General features: G+C 41.3%; 2 protein-coding genes across 5 annotated transcripts; both read right to left on the bottom strand.

The window, feature by feature from the left end:
* Nucleotides 1–392: 392 nt before the first annotated feature.
* LOC306669643 (ubiquitin-conjugating enzyme E2 Q2-like) lies at nucleotides 393–2,586 on the bottom strand. The gene has a single exon (XM_079153705.1). The coding sequence runs from the start codon at nucleotides 2,496–2,498 to the stop codon at nucleotides 1,365–1,367; it is 1,134 nt and encodes a 377-aa protein (XP_079009831.1). The 5' UTR covers nucleotides 2,499–2,586; the 3' UTR covers nucleotides 393–1,364.
* Nucleotides 2,587–7,695: 5,109 nt separating this feature from the next.
* Nucleotides 7,696–21,896, bottom strand: FCGR2B (Fc gamma receptor IIb). Of its 4 annotated transcripts, XM_079106192.1 has the most exons (8): nucleotides 21,684–21,895; nucleotides 16,686–16,706; nucleotides 14,702–14,956; nucleotides 12,918–13,172; nucleotides 12,139–12,261; nucleotides 10,442–10,582; nucleotides 8,223–8,260; nucleotides 7,696–8,097 (listed from the first exon to the last, which is right to left on the bottom strand). In XM_079106192.1, exons 1-8 carry the CDS (start codon nucleotides 21,793–21,795, stop codon nucleotides 8,017–8,019), a joined length of 1,026 nt encoding a protein of 341 aa, XP_078962318.1. In that variant the 5' UTR covers nucleotides 21,796–21,895; the 3' UTR covers nucleotides 7,696–8,016. The 4 variants fall into 4 exon arrangements, with proteins under 4 accessions (XP_078962318.1, XP_078962319.1, XP_078962320.1 ...); XM_079106193.1 differs by lacking the exon at nucleotides 16,686–16,706 and having other exon boundaries at nucleotides 21,684–21,896; XM_079106194.1 differs by lacking the exon at nucleotides 10,442–10,582 and having other exon boundaries at nucleotides 21,684–21,894.
* Nucleotides 21,897–22,653: the final 757 nt, after the last annotated feature.

Genomic DNA, 22,653 nt, shown 5'->3' with positions numbered 1-22,653 from the left:
TGCCTGTTATTTCTGTGTGTCTTGCTCAATTCTTTATTTGGAATACCAAGGACCTGGACTCCAACTGGACACCCCAGTGGTAACAGCATTACCTCAGAAAAGTGTGTTTTCTACTCAAAACTACCTACTTCTCTCCCAACTGTTCTCCCCAATCTATTCCTCTTTCTCCAACATCCTCCCTTTTGGTATTCTAAATACCAAATAAAGAAAGCCCTCTGAAATATGTTTTCTTCTCCTCAATTTAAAAGATACAGATTATGACCCCAGAAAGTCCAGACTCTTTTTTTTTTTTTTTTAATTTTTAAATCAAATGGGTTTATTTAAAAAAAAATCTGTCACCAACCAAACAGGACTGATTTATGTAAGGCAATAAAATGGAGAGTACAGTCAGGTTTTACAAAAGAATTAAGAGATCCTATTAGTCTTTTGGTTATAAAAGCCATTGTCATGACAACAAAAATTTTAAGAATCTCCAAATCAGGTATCTTTTTGTACTTAACTATATAGCTTTTTGCTCAAGGAAGTCTGTCTTCATGCCAATCACTTTATAAGTTTATTAGTTTACAAACAATTGCAACATCCCGTTAATAAAATGGAAAGGTAAAATGACTTAGTATTTTAAATAACTTCAAGCTCTATATTGTGGCTCTTCTTTGTAAGAAATATTGAACCAACAAGAAGCAGATTCAGCCCAGCAAGACTCTGCTGCCCCAGTGGAAATTACTACTCATAAGCCTTAAGTGGCACTGCCTTACTTTGCTTTGCCTAAAAAGTACAATTCAAGTAAGAGCATACCTTCAGGAAATAGTTCATATCTTCATATAGCTATAAAAAATGTTTAACAATTTAATGAGTAAATTTCCTGTCATTACATTGGCAATATCATAAAATGGTTTTAGGCCTTAAAAAGGCTGTGGTTTAGAAGACTTAAAATTTTCTAAACCAATATTGAACACTGATTAAACTTTTATTGGCTCTAAATGGAACAGTATTTTGCAAATCCTCATAACCCATGGACTCAACATAGGAAAGTCACTGCCAAGTCGAAACTGCAGTAACCTGATGCTGACTTGCCTGCTTAAAAGATTTCACTTTTCAAGAAAAAGAGATAAGGAGTGGCCAGTAAGTGTATTTATCAGGAGAATACAGTAAAGGCCCCATTGCTCAATCCAAGATAACTAAAGTGAGCAAAATGAAATGGCTGTAACTTATACTGGATGTCAGTTGACAGATTATCCACTAAAATATCTATTAGCTAACATCTTCGGTACTGCTGTTATAGGGGCACTCAAAGCTTGTATCTGCATGTTGGGAAGATTTTCTTTAAAGCAACATTGGTCCAAACATATGAGAGTCAACATATTTTAGCCATCTTCTTTTGGAGGAGTGTACCAGCCATTTTTCTCATGTATCTGTACAATGGAATTATACGACTGTTGGGCTCTTGCTAGATTATATTGATTCTTACTTGCTCCAAACTGCACTCTGGCCTTGCCTTTGACTAAGGTGGCATTTATTTGCATGATGACCGATTCTACTGAATAGGCACTGCTCCAGCCCTGTTTTGTGAGAAGTTCCATACGTAATGCTCCTCCACCCAACACATACCCTCCTGAGAGAACAGGTAATACCACTCGAACAAATGGAGGCTCAAAGGGAAAGTTATCCTTAAAAGAGAAGTTAAGCAAAATGTATTCTATGCCTTCTTTTTCTTTTAAGATCTGAAGATCACTGTGCAACCGACTATCAGGGTCAACCTTCTGCAGTTTAACATGCCAATCATATAAACTGTCATTTATGAGTTCCACTGAATAAATCCCTGTTTTATAACTCTGTGATCTGTATATGTCCCTGAGCTCTTTCATAAGTCTATCTGAAGCTTGCACTGACCCAGACACCGCACCATTTAAATGGTCTTGCCTTTTAGTCTTCCTAATTTTCTCTAATGTTGCCAAATTTTCTTTTTCAATTCCTTCATCCTCTGACTTTTTCCCACTAATAGGCTCTTCTTCCTTCATCTCATAATGATCCAAGTCTTCTATATCTTCGGCCATCTCTTCTTCCTCCTCCTCTTCTGAAGTCACTTCTTCTGTTATTCCATTCTGACCCGTGGGTAGTGGTTGATCTAGCATCTCAACATCCAGGTGCTTAGGAAGGTTATATAATCTGCAGAGTTCACATATCAACCACTTCAATTGCTGACGAAGCGAATTGTTGTTCTTAGTATCTTCTAGACGTTCCAGAACCGATGTTAGAGTTGGGTCATCGGAGTCCACAAACCATATTGGTGAAGAAGATGGGTAAGATTCCGTGATGTTGCAGTGGAGTGTGAGCGGCGGCTGCGGTGAGTGCGGGCTACCCGGCGGCGCCGGCGGCGGTACCAGGAACTGGCAGTGCAGTTCGTCCAGCTTCCAGCTGACGATGCGGAATCGCTCGTGGTTCTTATCGAAGAGGGACGCCAGGAACTTCAGCTCGGTCTTGAGCCCTGACACGGACATCTTCCCCTCATCTCCGGCGGGAGGGGTGCGGAAGGGGAGCTGGGCCCGGAGCCGCCGCCACGGCCGCGACCGCCCCGCGGGGTCCGCCTGGGCCGAGCTCTTGCGGCTCCGCCTCTCCCCGCCGCCACGACCCGCGTCGGAGCGCGGCTGGAAAATGGCGAGGGGCGCGAGGCCTCAGCGGGCAGCTGTACGGCAGCCCGAGCGGCTGCTCCCTTTGTAACCGACTCCAGCAGCCCAGACTCTTTTTAATGTGATAAGGATGCTCCAGGGACCCAAGAGGAGGTGAAACTCCTGTCCTTGTCCTAATATTAGGGGACAGACAGATATGGATGGTGGAAAAAAATGAGGTTAAAAGAATAATTCTAGAAAATGGGCCCACTGTTCTAATGTCCACGTGTTTTCTTGACCCCCACATATTTTCTTTGCCAAAAAGCAATTTACGTGCAGCCCTGCCTTCCCTAAGTGGACAGGATAAATCAATTCCTCAGCAAACTACCTGTTATCTGCAAGGAAATGCAGGCAGGAAATAACGCTGATAAGAGGAACCCAAGTTACTTTGAAGGGAGAGAATTTTGAGATCCTTCTCACAGACCAGATTCTGGAAGCAAAGAATAATTCCTCCTAACCACAAAACCTATAAAAATGATTAAGAATCACATTAGAATAGCTTAGCATGGACCAAGGGAACCTAGCACTGTCATGGCAGTGGTACTTGAAAATCTGATGTCACCCTGCTGTCAGTTGAAAATTAAGAGGTGGACCTGGGCAGGATTCTGTAAACTTCCCTGGGACCCCCAATAAAATTGGAGTGCAGGAGAGTCATGTTGTTTTTTTCCTCTCTGAAAGGACTCACTCTCTTTCTTGAGAGCGTCCCCTTTCCCTTTTCCTATCACTTTAATAAATTCATTCTTGTTATCTGAGCAACATGTCTGAAATCTTTCTGACTTGATCACAAGAATCAGTTTTTGAAGAGATCTTCGCCCTGCCTCAGTTTCTCAGAAGTTCCCAGCTCTGAAACATTAATATACCCCTTTCCCCACTTAAAAGGTTTCCGAGTTCCAGAGCTTTTCAGATATGGAACCTTTGAAACCGTAAGTTTCTTCTATCTTCCTTCACAGCTGTCTTTGAATAAACTTATTTTCCTACCACTTTGACTTCAAATGTTTCTGGAGCCTAGCCTCTTCCTACCCTGGGCAGGATGATTTGACTCCCAGTAACAAAAGAAAGAAAATAAAAGGGAAAAAAAAGTTACAATAAGAAAGATGAGATTGCAAGAAATGCAAGCTCTCCAGGGTCCTTGTTGTCACCTGACCTTTATTTGCCCTTTGTTGTCTGGATACTACCATCTTGGATATGGGAAAGCTTAAAGCAGAAATTCCCAGAGGAGTTTTCAATATCCCTCTGGTCATGTAATCAAGTCTAACTACCTGTTTTGGCTCATTGAAAACCTGTCATTAAACAAAAAAAGAAAGAAACCTATCAGTGAAGTAACTGACCCTAGAAATAGTCAAGTTTCAATTTAAATCACACATAAATCCCACTGCCAAGAGTGGGATTTGTTTAGTTTATTTTGGCTAAGGGTAAAACCTAGCCACCCATTGAAGGGTTATGGAAAATATTCCTACAGACAGCCCCCAGGAAAAATGGAAAGACAATGTGGCTTGGGAGTAGGGAGGGAAATTAGCCAAACATTAAACCTCTCCCAGTAAATCTTTTCCCAGTGACAATGGGCCCCAAGGGAAAAAAGCAAACTTTCATCCCTTCCTGGTTCATCCCCAGCATCTCCACCAAAAGCAAACATCCATCCCTTCCCAATCACAATGGGTCCTGAAGGGAGGAGGCAGATACTGAACGGCTGGGCACTGGACTTTTACCCTTTCCCATTGTTGATGAGTCTGGAAGGAGAAAAGCAAATAGTAAAGGTCTGGGTAACAATGAATCCAAGAAAAAGAAGATAAGCAGTGAACACAGTTCTGAGCTTTTCCCAGTAACAATGAGTTATGGGCTTTTTACAACTCCTTTCCTAACTCTCCAAACCAACATGTCTGCAGTTTCCAATGATTAAATCACCGTTTGTAAACTATAAAATTCAAATCCCTTCTGTAACCGCTGGCCATTTTTCACCCAGAAAACGAGCGAGCCCCTTCAGTGCCTGATTGATTGACTGCTGCGAAATAAAGGAGAGCTTGCTGATCTGTTTGAAATCTGCTTCCATCACAGTTATTTGTGTTTTCATAATGGTGCCGAAACTGTGTTGGTTATTTTTGCTCACACCCAGAAGTCTCTCACAGGTAGACACAGAGCTTTTCTATTTGAGCTGTAAATTGACTCATCTTTGAAGTTAAAGGACCTCAGAAGCTGCAACAAAACAAAGAAACTGCAAGAAATGGAATGGTTTTGGGGATGAAGATCTGTCACATCTGGGGAGTGCCACTGGGATAAATGAACTTTACCTGCCTTCAATTTTAGTATCATTTGGCTTAAGATTTAAATCCCAGGGAAACTGCATGATTGGCCCAATGTGGGATATGTGTTCTCTCCATGAATAAGAGATGAAATCAACCCACCTCACATGGACTGAGTGCAGGTAAACCTATTTTGCTAATGTAAAATTGGGTTGTTACTAAATAAGGGAAAATTAATGCTGGCAGAGAATGGTAATGTCACAGGAGAAGAGATGTCTCCAGAGAAGGGTATGAGGAGTTCCCAGAAGACTGGGGAAACTCAACTTAGGACCAGCAGGGTTCTTGGCATACAAGATGGAAAAAAATTTCACTATGAGCCAGACAAAGGCATAGACAGAGGTTTATTTAGGAAGGTAGATACACATTCAAGGAAGCGTGAGGGCTGTCTCAAGTGAGAAGCAGCCCTCATTAGGGGTGGTGGGTGTCTAATATTTATAAAAGGGCTGTATCAGGGGCTGGACTGGAGGTGGATCCAGGGTGGAGTTAGACAATTTCCTGTCAGTTTTCCTGAGTTTGCATATTTCCCTTATTTTACAGGAGCACAGGCCATTAGGCCGAGGGCATGGGTCAGGACAGGGGCCAAGGTTTACAACTGTGTTTTCTGCATCTCAGTGACTTGATTCTGCATTTCAGTGGCTTGATTCTGCATTTAAGAGAGTGTTTCCCTTAGGATTCCATATTTCTCTCTCCTTATTCTACATCCCTATCTCAGTAACAGTTAATAATCAGATAAGCAATATTTAAGAATGCTCAACATTGACAAGGGTGTCAGAAAAGGAAATCCTAATATACTTTAGGAGGATATGCATGTAAAAGACAATATGAGAATATTTCTTGAGCTAACCATTGTATTTCTAGAAATCTAACCAGTAGAAATATTCAGGCAGTCAAATACATCATCTAAGATTGTTATTTATTGTAGCATTGTGTATAATCATGAAAATTTTGAAACATTTAAAATATTGGTTAAGTAAAATATGGCATGGTATTTGTACTATGGAATACTATATAGTCCTTGAAAATACTTCCTTAGAAAGAATTCCACAATATATTATTAAACAAAATAGGCCAATTGCATAATTATATGAAAAGTATGATCCCATGTATGATCTTTTAAAAACTACACATTATATTATAAATGTAATATACATAAATTCATAAATATACACCAAAACTTCAGCAGTGGTCACTTACATGAAAGGGAACAAAATTAAGGGGAGTAAGGACAAAAAGAAACTTTCACTTTTATTCTTTATATTTCTTATTATTCAAACTTGTGCTATAATGAGCATGAGTTTTTGCTTCAGTGTCATGAACATGTAAAAATATATAATGTGAAGCAACTTTAAAAATACATACACACATACACTTATTGCAGCAGACAGAGATGTGGATTGATATATTAAATGTTAGCATTAATTATCTCTGGCTTATAGATTCATACATGATATAAAATTATTTTTACTGATCTATATTTTAGTTTTATATAAAAGAATATATTATTGGTATAGTGAAAGAATTTACATATAAATAAAAGGAAAGAAGCAGCTACAATGTAATTTATAAATAAAGGAACAGACCACGTATCTACAAAATTGGGCAAAGAAAATACACGAAAAAGAAAATCATAAAAGAAGAAATATAAATGGTTAATAATCTTAAACTCTATATTTTTAAGAATTTGTCATATAGTAAACCTTTAATAACTCATTAATTGTAACAATATATGCAGATGAAATCTGATTGTGTGACCATAAAAAATTAGTATCAGAAATCTATGGAATTCCCAACAAAGTTGCAAAATACTGAATGAAAGAACTTTTCACAATGATGCTGTTATATTCCATCAAAAACGAAGCCTCTTCAAAGGGCACTCAATAAACCCCCAAGAAATCTGGCACTCAAAATTCTAGCCTAGGAGCGCCTAGGAGCGATGGCTTCTCTGAGATCATACCCTTCTGGTAACTACACCAGGAGAATGGCCCAGCAGGAAGTACCCATTCCCCACTGAAGACTCATTTGAAGTTTGACTTTCTGAAAACTTGTATTTACAAAACAAAGTGATTGTTTTGTTCAACATGGCACAAAAGGGAAGAGGACGTGGAATAAGAAGAGAAGTTGAGCCAGGCGTGGTAGCACATGCCTGTAATCCCAACTGCTGAGGAGGCTGAGGCAGGATGATTGCAAGTTCAAAGCCAGCCTCAGCAACTTAGTGATCCCCTAAGCAACTTAGCAAGACCCTGTCTCAAAACAAAAAATAAAAAGAGCTTGAGATGTACCTCAATGGTTAAGCACTCATGGGTTAAATCCCCAGTACAAAAGAAAAGGAACAGAAGTTAATCAGGAGAAAAGTCAGTTTTAACATTCCAAATCCCCATCCCTCCTCTCCCCCATATCCTATCCATTTCTGTCTTCCCCAGATTCTTATCACTGAAGAGAAATGGACCCCAGGGAGTTCAGTCTACACTCTAACCAATGCAGCCTTGAAAAGGTCAACAACATTGTTTTCATATTTTGTTATAAAAGTAATACATGATCTCAATAGAAAAATAAGAATGAAAATAAAAGTCACTGATAATTCCATCACCCTAAAATAATCACTTTTAATGTCATGGTACTTGTTAGTCTTTTTTATCATTTCTGATATCATACATACTTATTAAGCATTCTCATGTAACCTGTAACATAAGCATTTTCCATGTTGCTAGTATCTCTTAGTAACATTAATCGTATTTTATTATTATTATTTTTTTTTTTTTTTTTTTTTTTTTTTTAGTGTTATTTGGCTTTGTGGATGTACAATAGACGAGTCTTCATGTGGGGAAGTGCTGAGGCACAGATGGAATCAATACAGTCAGCCATTGGGGACCACATTTTCTGTTGGTTTCAGGACAGAAAACCTGAGGACTGACATAGGTAACTCTGGAAGAGTTCACCTTCTTTGCCACTGCAGCATTCCCTCAACCTCTCCAAGGGGAATTTAGGACAGTAGACACCAGATCCTCACTTCTTTTGACTCTCTTCCCCAAATTCCAGGGCCAAGACAATGGAGACTAAATGCGGTTCTGGTAATCTGGCTCTTCCTCCTGAGCTTCTGGGTGCATGAGAAGTGAATAGGTGATTGTATTCTCAGCCTAGAGAAAGCAGAAACATGCAGTGGAGATCCAGGGAGAGAGGAAGTCATGGACAGCAACAGAAGAAGAGACAGCATGGGAGAGGGAAGAGGGTGAAAGAAAAGGACATGACTGGGGACACTTACCTCAGTTTTGGCAGCTTCTTCAGGATCAGAGGGATTGGCTACGGGCAAAAAGAAGATAAATTAGCCCAGGCACTGCTGGAGAAGTGGGCTTTCTTGTGCTGCTGCCAAGGCTACAAAAGCAAAGCCCAAACCAGACCTAAGTCAAGAACTGCTGACCCCAACTCAGGCCTGTAGACCAAGTCCTGAAAAAAATATGGCTTCATTCACCCACATTGGAGTATCCCAGACTCAGCCATTCCCAATGACCATGCTGGCAAAGGGAAGCAGTCTTTGCGCCACATTCTTTTCAGAGAATTGCTGAACTTTCCTAGAAGCAAATCAGGCAGATTTGGGGATCTGAGATAGTGAGATAGGGGTGTTCAGTATCAGTGTAAAATTAAGTCCAGATTTTTGAGAGCTACAGTCTTCAAAGATCAAATACCAAAACCATTTCTTTCTACATTGGCCAAATGCAGTGCCTCTTTGTTGGGAACTTTGAAGAATCAGGTACTCCACTGCATCAAAAAGAAAAAAACAGAGTGAGGAAGGGAGAGGAGAAAGACAAGAAGGAAGGCAGAGAAAAAAGGAAATGAAGGAAGGAAGGCAGAAAAAAGAGATGAGAAAGAAAGGAAAGAAGGAAGGAGGGTGGGAACAGGGAGAAAGAAGATAGGAAGAAAGGAAACGAGAAAGGGGGAAAGGAAGGAAGAAAGAAAGGAAAAGCAAGCACTAGGCATGCAGCACACCCCTGTAATCCTAGCATCTGGGAACTCTGAGGCAGGAGTATTGCAAGTTCAAGGCCAGCCTGGGCAACTTCATGAGAATCTATCTCAAAATAAAATTAGAAAGGACTCGGGGTGAGATTCAGTGGTAGAGCACCCCTATATCCAATCCCCAGTACCACCAAAAAAAAAAAAAAAAAAAAGCAAGCAAGAGACAGGGACAGAACTTTCTCTGATAAATATCCAAATTCCCTCATTTTTGCTCTAAGTTCACTTTTCCAATGTGAAAAGCGCCTCAGTAATCTATAAATCATCATTTCCCAGGAAGTTGGGGAGGAGCTTGAGACAATGCCTCTAGTCTCTTCACACACACCCTGGACACAAAGAGCCCCTATTTGTCATGTTCCAAATTCTAGAACAAACCACTCTCAGAATTCCCCTTCTAATACTTTCCTCATTTCTCAAATCCCAGCAACTTACTGTACCTTTTGGGAAACCATCAGCTCCAGTGCCTGGCTTAAGAAATGCCTTACATAGATGCCTTAAGAAATGTTTATGCCAGTGTAGACAAAAACCAAACAATGAAGTGGTGAATCCAGTTGTGTTTGGACTTTTTTCTAGATCTGGCTCGGTCCTAGTTGTGGACTCAGGCCCACATCCCCACATGGACTGCCAAAGGACACACAAACCCTACTCAAAGAGCAGCTACATGAGTAAAAGATTGCTCAAGCTCTCAAATCTGTTGGCTCTGCTCTGAGTCATACTCCAGACATCTTAGGTAGAATCTTCAGGGTCTCTTCTTCCTGCCTATTTCTGCTGTCACAGAAGCCCCTGTGAAAATTCCAGTCTCCTTTGTGCTCTGATTTTAACCACAGTGAGAAAGTCTCCTGGAACACTGCTCCTTTTACATACCTTGACCTGGGCCAGAGGTTGGATGGTCACTGGCTCTCAAAATGTCAGGCCTACAAGGGCTCAGAGGTCATCTAAGTCAACCCACTCACTTTCTCAGTGAGGTGTCTAAACCCCATCAGGGAAAGTGATGTGCTCAGTATTCTATTGTATGATGATGGTAGAACCAGGTCAATATTTAATAAACTGCCACAGTGGACATCAGAATCAAACTTTGCCCACAAAATAAAGCCCATTAATGGCTCTGGTTCCCCCAGAATTTTATGAAGCCTAAATCTCCTCTTAATATTCCACTAAGAACAAAGCTCTACCATACCTTCCCCTATCCCTATTCCTCAAAAAATCTAAGGGTTTTCCCCACTCTTCCTCCTCCTTTCCTCTTAGACCCCTACCTCCTTAATTCCATTGGCCTACATCTTACATCTTCTTACCCCTATTCTTTGCCAACTTTGCCAAATTACAGAAATATCCAAATATCTCTGATTTTCTGTTCTGCAAATGTTCCCAGGTTCCCTCTTTGGGCCCAGGAGTTAGACTCAGAACTGGCCAAGTGATTTGAGCCTCTGCCCTCCTCCCATCGCCCCCTCCCTCTCATGCTCAGGCTGAACTTACACAAGCCACTTGTTGCTGGCTCCGATCCATCTGGCAGCCCAGGTTGGGACATCATTGAGTCCCCAAAGGGAATGCTGTACTCACCTAGTTCCTCAGGGAGGGTCTCTCCCATTTCCCTGTGCTCAGGGTTTCCCGGGAGAGCTAGGAGGGGCACATAGGAGGTTAGTAGGATTATGGAGTGAGGCTTTAGTCCTCAGGACCAAGGACCAAGGGAGGATTGGGTCAGAACCAACATGACCCATCCCTCACATGCTTCCTCTCCTACCTACTCCCAGATGCCCTACCCAGGAACCGCTCTAGCTTGGAAAAGGCCAGTCAGAAAGTCTTAAGCCAAACATCCCATGGGGACTCCTAGAACTGTCAGAAAGAACATGCCATTACATCTTCCTTAGGCTTGCTCTGCCTTTTAAAAGCATAATTTTTCTCAGTATCTCAGTACCTCCATATTTATTTATTATCAGTAACTGAAGTCCTGCTATTAACAAATTACGAAGTGCTTTCTGAGATATTAGTAGTATTGTTTTCTCTTTCTCGGTGGCCTACAGCACCCTTTCTCTTCCCTTGACTTCTATCCTAGCCACAAAATTCCCCATTTTTATACCTTGACTTCTGTACCAGGAATGTTCTTCTAGTCCTCTTTGCCTAGCTAATTGCTACCCCAAGCATCACCTCTTCCACAGTGGTGATTGCGCATATCTATGTGCCATCTACTATCTATTAGGCATTGGTATAACAGCTTCAGCCTTATTCCTTGTCCTAATAATCCTGTGAGGTGGGTCCTATTAGTATCCCCATTTTCCAGATGAGGAAACTAAGGAACAGAGAAGTTGAGCAGTTTACCCAAGGCCATATTGCTGCTGAGCTGTGAGTTGAGATTTGAACCCACATAGTCTGATCCTATTATGTATGCCTCAATCACTACACTATAGTATCTACCCATGAAAGCTTCTCTAACTGCCCCAGAATGGGTTGGCTGTTATAGTTTGAATCTTGAGTATCCCCTAAAGACCCCCATGTTAAATGTTTTGTCCCCAGAGTGGTGGTATTGGGTGGTGGTGGAAACTTTAAGAGGTGGGCCTAGTGGAAGGTCTTTAGTTCATTGGGGGTGTGCTTCTGAAGAGGATTCGATATATATACATATTCGAGTCTCTTCCTTGCTTTCTTGCTTCCTGACCATAAGATGTTCCTACCATGATGTGCTGCCTTGTCACAGGCCCAAAGTAATAGAGACAACTGATCATAGACTGGAACCTCCAAAACTGTAAGCCAAAATAAACCTTTTATATTTATAAACTGATTATCTCAGGTATATCATTGTAGTGACAAAGCTGACTAATGCACTGGGTTATGAAGCCCTCTTTATATCACTATAGAGCCTTTTCATTTCTCTGTCATTGTTCTTACTCCAGCTTATAATCATCTACTTGTACTTCTGTCTCCCCCATAATGCTCAGAACTCATTAAGTCAGGAACTGGACTTCTTTATCTTGGCATCATCTACAGTGTATAACACAGTGCTTGACATATAAGCAAGTTCATTTGAGCCTTGTCAAATGGATGAATTAATAAATGAATAAAAATAGAGCTGTATCTGAATGCTAAAGATTTTCTAGTCCAAATATAGGGGTTTCAGCAATATCTAGGGTTAAGCCTCTGCTAAGCAGGAACTGATCACAAAACCAAGGAAAGTCACAAACCTGAAGTCCGTTTTTGCTTGAGGTAGATCAAGACTACTACAGTAGCCACAATGGCAGCTACAGCAATCCCTGTCACCACAGGCACAATGATCACCGCCAGTGAAGAGTGGGTCGGCTTGGGCCCTAAGAAAGACAGATCTGAAGACACTCTCCCTACCTCACTTCCACCCTCCCATCCTCTTCCAGCATGATGATCCAGTGCCAGACACCTGAAGTTCTTCTATGACTAAGCCATTCACGGGTTTAATACTTCAACCCACAATCTCATCTGCCCAGAGTTTGTATAGCTGGACTTGGGTCTCCCCCTTATGCAAGTTTCTCCACCAAACTAATAAAGGTATACTAGTGAGTTTCCAGGAGGACAGGAACAGTGCTCTTGAGCAGTGGGGAGGGTGGGCATGAAGGCTTCTACTGTCCAGAACATGCCAGGCTTTCAGGAGGGAATGGCTATCACATGGGACATGAGAAAAATATAGAAATTTTCAGGAGTTTTGGGAACCTCTGTACCAATAAGAGAGCTCTGTTTCACTGCTGTTCTTAGTATGGTACCTATGTTTCAAAGTGGGAAACAGCCTTGTCACTTATCACCCAGGAGCTGGGGGTTCTTAGCTCTGGCTCCTACTCCTTCCCACTGACCTCAACAAGGCCTCTACAACTCTCTTCTTTGTCCCAGCACCCAATTTTGCTGCCATAGTAGTTCTCGGATCTCCATGTGCTCTACATGACCTTGACCTGACCCTTGTGCACCCCCTCCCTACATTTTGACAGAGTTCCCATACCTTGGACAGTGATGGTCACAGACTTTGATGAGTAGGACCTCTTTCCTACATTTCCTTTGCAGTAATAATCACCACTGTGACTTTGGTTTGCTAATGGAATGGAGAAGTTGTTATTGAAATGGGAAAACTGCTTAGAATTTCCATTCTGGTAGAATGTGATCTTGTTCAGAGGATTGTTCTTCCAGCTGTGGCACCTCAATATGATGGTGTCCCCCTCCTGGAATACCAGTTGAGAGGTCTGGAGCAGAAGCCAGTCTGAAAGACACAAAAGGACAACAGGACCCAGGAGGTCTTGGCTCAACTCCAAGACTCAGACCATCCTTACTTGTGGAATATGATGTGCAGAGGGAAGAACTTAAGTTTGTAATCAGACAGTTTGATCTCTAATTTTGGATCCATACATTTATGAGCTCTGGAATGCTGAGCAATTGTTTAATTCTTCTGGGCCTCAGTTTCCTCTTCTGTGAAAATAAGCATAATAACACTGTGCATCTACAAAAGTTTCTGGTACACAGCCAGTGTTCAGAACACACTTATCTTCTCTGTGCTTACCCAGGAGAAGGCAGCTGCAGTGCTCTCCTGTCAAGGACACAAGAGACTCTGAGATGTAGTTCCTTCCTTAGGGGAGGAAGGGACGAATCCAGTCTGACTGAGGAAAGGACATTTGAGGAAGATACAGCAGAGATATGTTTCAGAAATAATAGAAAGTCCTAAACTTCCAACAAATGTTGGTTTACTTGATGAATATTAATAAATGTGCAGCCTCAGTTCAGCAGGGTCTCAGAAGGCAGCAGTGTCACAGGTGAATTGTTACCTTGCTATATATTGTTTGAGGAAATCTGGGAATTAAGTGAGAGTAGGGGACTAATTGAAGAGTAACAGTAACAATAGTCATTGTTTGATTGCTTTTGTGGTACTGGGGATTGAACCCAGGGGTGCTCTACCACTGAGCTACATCCCCAGTCCTTTTACATTTTATTTTGAGATAGGGTCTTGCTAAGTTGCCCAGGCTGGCCTCAACTTGTGATCCTCCTGCCTCTGCCTCCAGAGTTGTTAGGATTACAGGCAAGTGCCACCTTGCATGGCTAGCAATAGTCATTGTGATTACATAGTAGCTCTTTATGGAAAATCTACTTTTTGTCATTGATCTGTTCAGCAAACATTATATTAAGCTCTGTCCTATCTCTGAAAATACACAGATGAAGGAGACACAAGGGTACCCAGCACTATGAGAGTGAACAGAGATCAGGGAGATGGTAATTCTCCCCAGAACCCTACGAGGGAGGCATTAGTCTACCCATTGTTCAGATGAGGAAACTGAAACTTAAGCATTAGATGAATTTATCAGATTTATATAGTTAGTAATTTCCAGGGTCAGGATTCATTTGTTGTAGTTGTTTGTTTGTAGTTGTTTGTTTGTTCAACTTTATTTCGATTAATTTTTTATTGTGTATCACCATGAAAATGGAAGAGTTTTTATGACGAAGGGACTTCCTTCTGCTTCTTTCACACCCAGTTGCCTCTCTGTGGTCTTTGGCACCGTCTTGCTCAATCACGACTATTGCAAAAACAATCATTCATATATGCTGAGAAATTTCTTACGAATTTATATCACCACCACACATATGAAGCAAAGAGGTGGATGAAAAGGGAAATGAGTGGGCAAACAAGCGACTCACAGCGATACTTCCCAATAAACAGACCACCTCCCTTTTTGGCAAACCTCTATAGTGTAAGCAGATTCAATCTCTCCAAGGCCCCTCCCTGGACCTCCCTCTACTGACCGGAATGTACATCCAGATGCACAGGGTCACTGAGGCTCGTCTGGTTCATCTGGCACGTGTACTCCCCACTGTCATCGTTCTTGGCCTTAAACCTATAACTGGGCTGGGTCTGGGTCAGGATGAGGCTCCTGTTGTGGAACCACTGAGTAGAATGGTCCTCAGTATTGCGGGCCCCTTGGCATTTCAGTGTCACATAGTCTTCCTTCAGTACCTGGATCCATGGGGGCTCAAGTTTCACCACAGACTTTGGGAGATCTGTGGAGGGGCAGAGAGAGGAGGGAGTATGAGAAAAGGGAGCCCCAAGAATCTGATCAGACTTTGAATCTCAAAGAAGCTTCCTTATTCCTATTGTGGGAACCAGACACAGAAGGTTTTGGCAACTAAATTAATTCTTATTACTCATACAATCCACTACCAGGGCTCCAGGGAACTCAGATGATTCTCAGAAGGAGTGGGCAAGAGGGCAAAGGGAAGCTGGATGTGGTAGCACATGCCTATAATCCTACCTACTGGGGAAGCTGAGGCAGGAAGATCTCAAATTCAAGGCCACCCTGGGCAACCTAGCAAGATCATGTCTCAAAATAAAATAAACTATAAAAAGCTGGGGATGTAGCTCAGTGATAGAGTGCCCCTGAGTACAATCCCTAGTACCAAAAATCAAAAATCAAGAAGGAGAGATGTTGGAGAGGGAGAAGGCAGGAAATGTAAATACCCTAGAAATAATTATCAACTATGCCAAGAAATATCCTAACAGCTTTCTTATCTCTCTCTCTCTCTCTCTCTCTCTCTCTCTCTCTCTCTCTCTCTCTCTCTCTCTTTGTCTCGACTCACTTTGCTCCCCTACAAACTGAGGCACATTTGGACACAAGTGATAAACTCTCTACAAAGCTTCCTTCAGACAAATGGGGGCATCTGACAAATGAAGGTGTCAGACATAAGAGCTAGACATCAGGTTTCTGTTGTAACATAATGTCATTCCTTATCCCTTCAAAAGGAAGTTAGGATGGCCAGGTCTCATATTCAAGCATATAGGAGTTTCGGTAGCCTCAGAAGAATCAAGAGAGGGAGAAAAGTTAGAGGGTCAATACTGGGGCGGGAGGAGGTTGAACGTACAGATAAAGTACCTGGTAAAGTTCCTTCCAACAAAGCTCTCTCTGTTAGGGAACAGGCCTAGAAGCCCTCAGATCCATTCAAAATAGAGTTTATCAACACATGGGACAATCTATGCATATCGTTATTTTGTATGTCTTGAATTTTATTTGGAGAGCAGAAGCTCTTATTTTTTTAATGACGTTTTTAAAAGAATCTTTGACATAATGCATAATAATTACACATACTTATGGAGTAGATGTGATACTTTAATACATATATACAATGGATAATGATATGATTATCAGAGTAGTTGACACATCCATCACTTCAAACATTTATAATTTCTTTGTGTTGGAAACATTCAAAATTCTCTCAACTAGCTACTTTGAAATATATAACTAATTGTTGCTAACAATAGTTACCTTTCTGTGCTATAGAACACTAGAAATTATTTCTCCTATCTAACCATACTCTCTAACTGTACTCCTATACCCATTAACTATCCTCTCTCCATCCTCCCATCTCCCTCATCCTTCCCAGGTTCTGGGAAGTAACTATAATTCTACTCTCTACTTCTTTGAGATTAACTTTTTAGAAATTCTTGTTTTTGTTATTGTTTTTGTTTTGTTTTGTTTTTAGAGAATAGAAGGCAGTTGAGCAAGGACAGAATTCATATTTCTATGACAATGTTTATAACATCTCACCATAACAGAACCAGAAGGGTTGAAGCACCCACCCCCTTACTCCCTGGAAAGAAGCAGGGACAGGGCATCTTCTGGGAGCAATGACCCTTTCCTGGACCTGACCTGGTACTGAGCTTGGTTGTTGGTTCATCTAGAGCACCTCCAGATGGAGTACTGGAGGAGGAAGAGAATGTAGGTAGAGTACTTACCAGGTGTCCCAGCAACAGGAGCTGTAAGAAAGAAAGCAAAGATCAACCAGGACCTGAACCTCCACACTGAATAGCCTGCCCAGAGCTCCTTCACCCACAGTCCAATCCTCACCCCACACACACTCCCTGGGACTGCTAGAACTGGACACATTTTCAAAAGTACTGAGAGCTCTCTCCCCAACAACAGGAAAAGAGAGGGAGAGAAAGAGAAAGAGATACAAATCACTCTCTCCTTTTTTTTTTTTTTTGTTTTAACTCCATTGTTTGGTTTAACACTTGACTGATTAAAATAAAAATGCCCCACTGTGGAGCACAGTGGGGCACACCTGTAATACCAGTAACTTGAGAGGCCCAGGCAGAAGGATCACAAGATCCAGGCCAGCCTCAGCAACTTAGCAAGGCCCTATCTTAAAATAAAAAAGAAAAAGGGCTGGGGATATAGCTCAGTAGTAAAGCCCCCACTCTGTTCAATCCTCAATAGTGCAAAAAATAAGTAAATAAATTTTGAAAATAAAGTAAAAATGCCTCTGGAAAGTTCCCTGTTGGACTTTACATATAATTTATGAGTCTGTGTAAATGATTTTGCCAGTCTATCTGTTTTTCTGGGTGGAGTGTATAGAGATTACACATTGTACATGATCATTGTAGAAAAATGGAAAATACACATAACAAAAATATTATCACCTTGGCAATATACTCGGTTGGATTTTCCCCATGAAAACATATATGTGTAATGTTTACATACAGACATATATAAATGGTAAATGAGGATAAACTATAAAAAATTATTCCCTTACCTAATTTTTCACTGAGCAATAGAAGATGCACTGGATTAATCTGGCTCCATATTGTCTTTTTTTTTTTTTTTTTTTTTTTGGCAGTTCTAGAGATTGAACATGGTAGTCAAGTGCTCTCCCATTGTGCTATTGGGCTACACCCCCAATCCTATTAATTTATTTTAAGTATCATTAAGTTGTGCAGGCTGGTCTCAAACTTGTGATCCTCCTGCCTCAACCTCCCCTATAGCTGAGATTATAGACATGCACCACCATGCTTTGTCTATGTTCTCATTTTTAACAAACTACATTCTATTCTACTATGTGGCTCTCCCGTGAATTATTTTGTATCACTGCTGCTTGATAATTACATCTTCCAGATTTTTGCTATTAGGCAAATCTGAAAGGAGGAGAAGGAGAGTGTAAAAGGACACCAGATCTGTGGTTTCATGTGCAGGCATGTGGAATGACACTGGGTTAGGGGAAGAACTTCCAATTGGAGGCAAAGTAGGGGCCTGGAAGGGCCAGGAAAACTGAATGGAAGTGGATTTGTGGGCACTATCATTAGGTGAAGGAGCAAAGCAGGGTCCTTAGATAAATTAGAGCCCAGTGCATACACATGTATAGGGCATGTTTTACGTGTCCATTTCATGGGGCTTTCCTCTGGTATTTGGACTGAGAAAAAGTAAAAAGGCTTCCAAACGTGTGAATTTCCAGGGACATTAAGTATGGAAGGCAACTGAAACACAAGCAAGGAACCAGAAGGGTGCACTGTGGAGAATTGGCCTGGGAGTTTGGAGAACCAGATGCTGGTCCTGATGTTACATCTCTTATATGTACACTTAAACTCATTACTTTGTTCCTTTGCAATACAAAGCTAATCAACAAAACTGCATTGACTTCCTCCTGCCCTGCAATTCATCCTTAGTTCAAGAAAAGGAAAAGAACATAAGTCCCTACCCCCACTGAAACCAACATTCTCACAGTGGAGATAAGCATATAAGTAATCTAATGTAAAAGAGATGTGCTTAATGACATTGGAGAAGTATAGGTAAAATGCTGTGGAGGTTCAGAGGAGAAAAGGATCCTAGGGTTCTGAGTTTCACAGGATTTGGAGTTGACAAGAAGGGAAATCCCATAAAGGAGGTCATATTCATCATGCACATTCAAGATTGATAGGATTTTGACATATAGAGAAGAGGTATTCCATGAGAAGGACTGGAAAGTAATTAGCAAAATTTCTAGAGAGTTCCAGGCCAATTTCAACATCATTTCTTGTCTCTGCCAAAGCACCTCCGATAATGAGGGGCAAAGCTTAAAAGCAAAGTAGGAACCATACTTTGGAGAGCTCCTGATGACAAATGATGTTTCAATGGGCAAAAGCACAGACTGAGTTTAAATGTTGGCTTCACCACTGCCAAGTGACCTTGCACAAATGACTTTTCTCTGCTTCAGGTTCCTTGCTTATAAATGGAGATAATGACAGCAGTACCTACTTCATAGGGTTATTGTAAGGATTAAATAAGAGATAATCCAGATAAGGCAGTTAGTGTGTTACTTGACACATGATAAGTTTAAAATAAATACAAGCTAACTTTTATGTTTGCTCTTTAATTCAGTAAACAGTGGGAAATCACTCAAAATGTTCTAACTGGGGCCAAAAGTGCAGTGTCAGATGAATTGGAACAGGGGAAACAGAAGAGATTAGTTAAGAAAAAGATAATTATTGTGATCCCAAATACACATGGATGACCTGTCCAACATCCGGCTTAGTTATTCCTTGACCTACTCATCCCCAGTGAACTTTACTTCATACAACTTAGCCACACCTGCCCACTCCTATCCCAGAAACCATCACCACCGGAAACCATACTGATTCCAAAATCACAAAATCATATATTCCATGCTTCAATCACAACCTCCTCTTCTTCCATTTCATCTGCTCAAGGACAGCTCCCATAATCATCTTGACTTCATCAAGGATTCCAAAGCATTTACCTCACTACTCTATCCTAAGCCCACACTTGCCTTCATCTCCCCCATTTAGCTTAGATTAGATGATTCATCATTATAATAATCTCATTGCAAATTCCCTCAACTACCTTGTCCTTCTCTGTGTCCTTCAAATGTACATATCTTTTCCATATCTTTACTTTTCAGTTGTATTGACAGTAAGAAGTAAAGAAGAGGGTACAGATATAACAGAAAGAACAGAGAACTTGGCACTTAATGAGACGTGGGGGTGATATAAGTGAATGACCAGGGAAAAGGTGACTGTGTTCATGTACATATAAATATTAGAAGGATAAGAATATTATAAGAGGAAGATGGCAAGTTGGATTTTTAATATATTTTGTTTCTAAGCTGTCAAACATATTTAGAGGTGTCCAATCAACAGTCAGAAATATGAAATTATATAAAACTAAACAAGAGAAATAGGTCTGGGAGTTATGCACATCAAAACAATAGCAGAAAACATGAGTGTGTGGGATTGGAAAGGGAACAGTGTAGTGGGAAAGTGGGTGAAAAAGAAGAAGATGAAGAGGAAAAAAAACCAAAAACCTTTATATGAAGAAAGGAAGACAAAGATCTTAAATTTTAGGTCAGCGAAACTGTCTCTCAAGTTCACTGATAAGTCCCCAAGTCTTAGAACAGTGCCTGGCACATAGAATTAACATCAGGTTTAAACAAGGCAGTTTGAGGATTAGCAGAAGCAAAAGTGTTGAAAACAAAGAACATTGCACACATTGCCTGGCTGTAGAGGAGGACCTCTTTGGGGCACAACGAGGGACATGGTTAGAAGGGTAGAATTGGAGCTTTTCCAGTAGGCAGTGGACCAGCACTGAAGGCATGAAGTGCAGTGACTCAGCCATAGCTGTACTTGAATATACTGTGACTTCAGCATGCAGCATGAATGGCCAGGAGGGGAGTCAGGAGCAATCAAGACACAGTGAAAGGTGCTATAAAATTGTCATCAAGTGATAATGATAGTACTCATGGAGTACCAGAAAAGAATGGAAAAGATAAGAGTAGAGCCTCAGTGATTTAGTAAAAGACAAATGGAAGAAAACACCAAAAATTTTTCCCAGGAGTCCATGTTACTGGCACATTGGTAGCACTATTAGCACAAACAGAAGCACATCATCTTTCTAGGTCTGAGCCTTCCCACATAATAAATGAGGTGATTCAGTGCTCACTTTACATCTATTATACTCTAATCCACTCGAGGGGAAATACTCTCTCTTCTTTACTTCTGCCTCCTGTAGCCCTATATCATCCAGCATTGAGGGCTGAGGTCTTCTACAGCTGACTGGATTTCACTATCATTTCATAGCAGTAACTTGCAGGAGCAGCTATGTACCTTTCTCTGAGATGAAAGGGTAGAAGCCCCAGGAATTGAGCTAGAAAAAACAGTTCTGCCATTAAGACTCCCTAGGGAGCTTCCCCTAGACTCTTCCAACCACTTAGCATCATCAGTTTCTATTCCCTGGTTCACACCTGAGAACATGATCAGAAAATGACCTTCTGTCCTGGCTTAGCACACTGGCTTTCTCACTGATCAGAGTGAGGACCCACACCATGGTCTATGCAGTAAAAAGAGGAATGTGTAGTTTCTCTGATTCCACAATTGATGATTCCAGAGTTTCCCAAGTTTGTGGATCCTCTGAGCCCTGGTTTCCTGGATAACACAGACCCTCCCATGCTTCTGCCCAGGGGAATCTCCTTACACGTAAGAGAATGCGCTTTTGTCACATTCAGAAGTGTGGAGGATGGCCATTGTCACCCCCCAAAATGCATCTTGGAGCTTCTTTTACACCCATTCTAAGGTAGCACTAGCCTAAGATTTAGTTCCATGTGAAACACCAATTTAAAGGGAAATAATGTGGCCATCCATTTTCCACTCAGGTATAGGTCACTAGATTCCTTTGGGCAGATTCTGATGTTGGGAATGGCAGAGCATTGCAGGCCCTGGGGGGGATCCAGTGAAATTGACTAAAACATAGTTTAAAACCAAAAACCAACACCCCCCCCCCAAAAAAAAAAAAAAAAACCCTGCCAACTTTGATTTTCTAAAGCCAGCAGGGTTGTTAGAGTTTAATCAACTGCCTCCATGCACCTGATTTTCCTGATATGCTTCCCATGTCACTGTCATCTCCTGCCCAAGCTCAGCCTGAACCCAGGTATTCCTGTTCTTGTGTCCCTTCTATGAGCCCCGACTCACCCAGAAGTAGCACAGCTGTCCACAGTAGCATATGGCCCAAAGTCTGTGAGGGCTTGGAGTCAGCCCAGTCACTCTCAGTGGCAAGGAGAGGTAGGAACGAGGGGACTCTCATCACCCCCTGGAGCAAGTTGGTTCCAACAGCACACAAGTACGGGCTTCTCTCCAGGCTTGGCAGATTCCAGCCAGAGGATAAACCAATTCTGAAGTTCAAAAGAGGAAGTGAAAAAAAAAAAAACGGTCTGTTTAATCATAGGCTCCACCCCTTCCACCCTCTTTCTTTTCAACTCTTCCCTCCTAAAAGATTCAGGGTTTCTCAGAATAAATCTGGCTCAGTTCAAATCACAGAACTTTTAGAAAATGGGAAGGAACTTCCCTTTTCTGGGGCCATAACTCGCCTGGGCCTTTGGGAGAAAGAGGGAAATGGCCACCCTAACTCAGTTTAGAACTTCTTAACCTCGGTCTCCATCCTCCTTAGAAAAGGTAATTGAAAACAACATACAGGCAAATTCTGGTACTTTTTCCATTTGGAGATCCAGACACTAAAATCTGTAGTCTTCCCAAACTGACCATAGGGGCTTAAGACCACCAACCATCATTTGATATTTCTCTGTTATAACACCTTGACTCACTTTTGGACTATGGAATGAGAGTAGCAGTAAGATGCCCACACATCCTAATTATTTTCCTTCTGTATTTGTTCTTTCATCCATTCATTCATTTAATGAATATCATAATAAATATCTATTGAACACCAACCTGGGCCCTGATTCTTTATCCTGGCCATTTCTCTCATCCTGTTCTCACCACTGTAGCATACTGAAAGAACACGGGCTTTGAAATAGTAAGTCCAAGTTAGAATGCCAGGTCAGATTCAGGTTCCAGATCTGTAAAAATGAAGATCATCATATCTATCAATTCAAGCAGTTTTTTAACCTCAGTATTAATGACACTTTGTACCAAAAGATTCTTG

The sequence above is a fragment of the Sciurus vulgaris genome (genome assembly GCF_902686455.1).
Source record: "Sciurus vulgaris genome assembly, chromosome: 1".
Taxonomy (NCBI): Eukaryota; Metazoa; Chordata; class Mammalia; order Rodentia; family Sciuridae; genus Sciurus; species Sciurus vulgaris.
Note: the sequence above shows the minus strand (reverse complement) of the source record. Positions and strands in the feature narration are given on the sequence as shown.

Bases quoted from the DNA above. Each gene is read 5' to 3' on its own strand.
- LOC306669643 (XM_079153705.1), bottom strand. From the start codon at position 2,498: ATGTCCGTGTCAGGGCTCAAGACCGAGCTGAAGTTCCTGGCGTCCCTC.
- FCGR2B (XM_079106192.1), bottom strand. From the start codon at position 21,795: ATGAGAGTCCCCTCGTTCCTACCTCTCCTTGCCACTGAGAGTGACTGG. The intron at 14,957-16,685 runs GTAAGTACTCTA...GCCCCTCCACAG, and splicing joins TCCTGTTGCTGGGACACCTG to ATCTCCCAAAGTCTGTGGTG. The intron at 13,173-14,701 runs GTCAGTAGAGGG...TGTGTCTTTCAG, and splicing joins GCATCTGGATGTACATTCCG to ACTGGCTTCTGCTCCAGACC.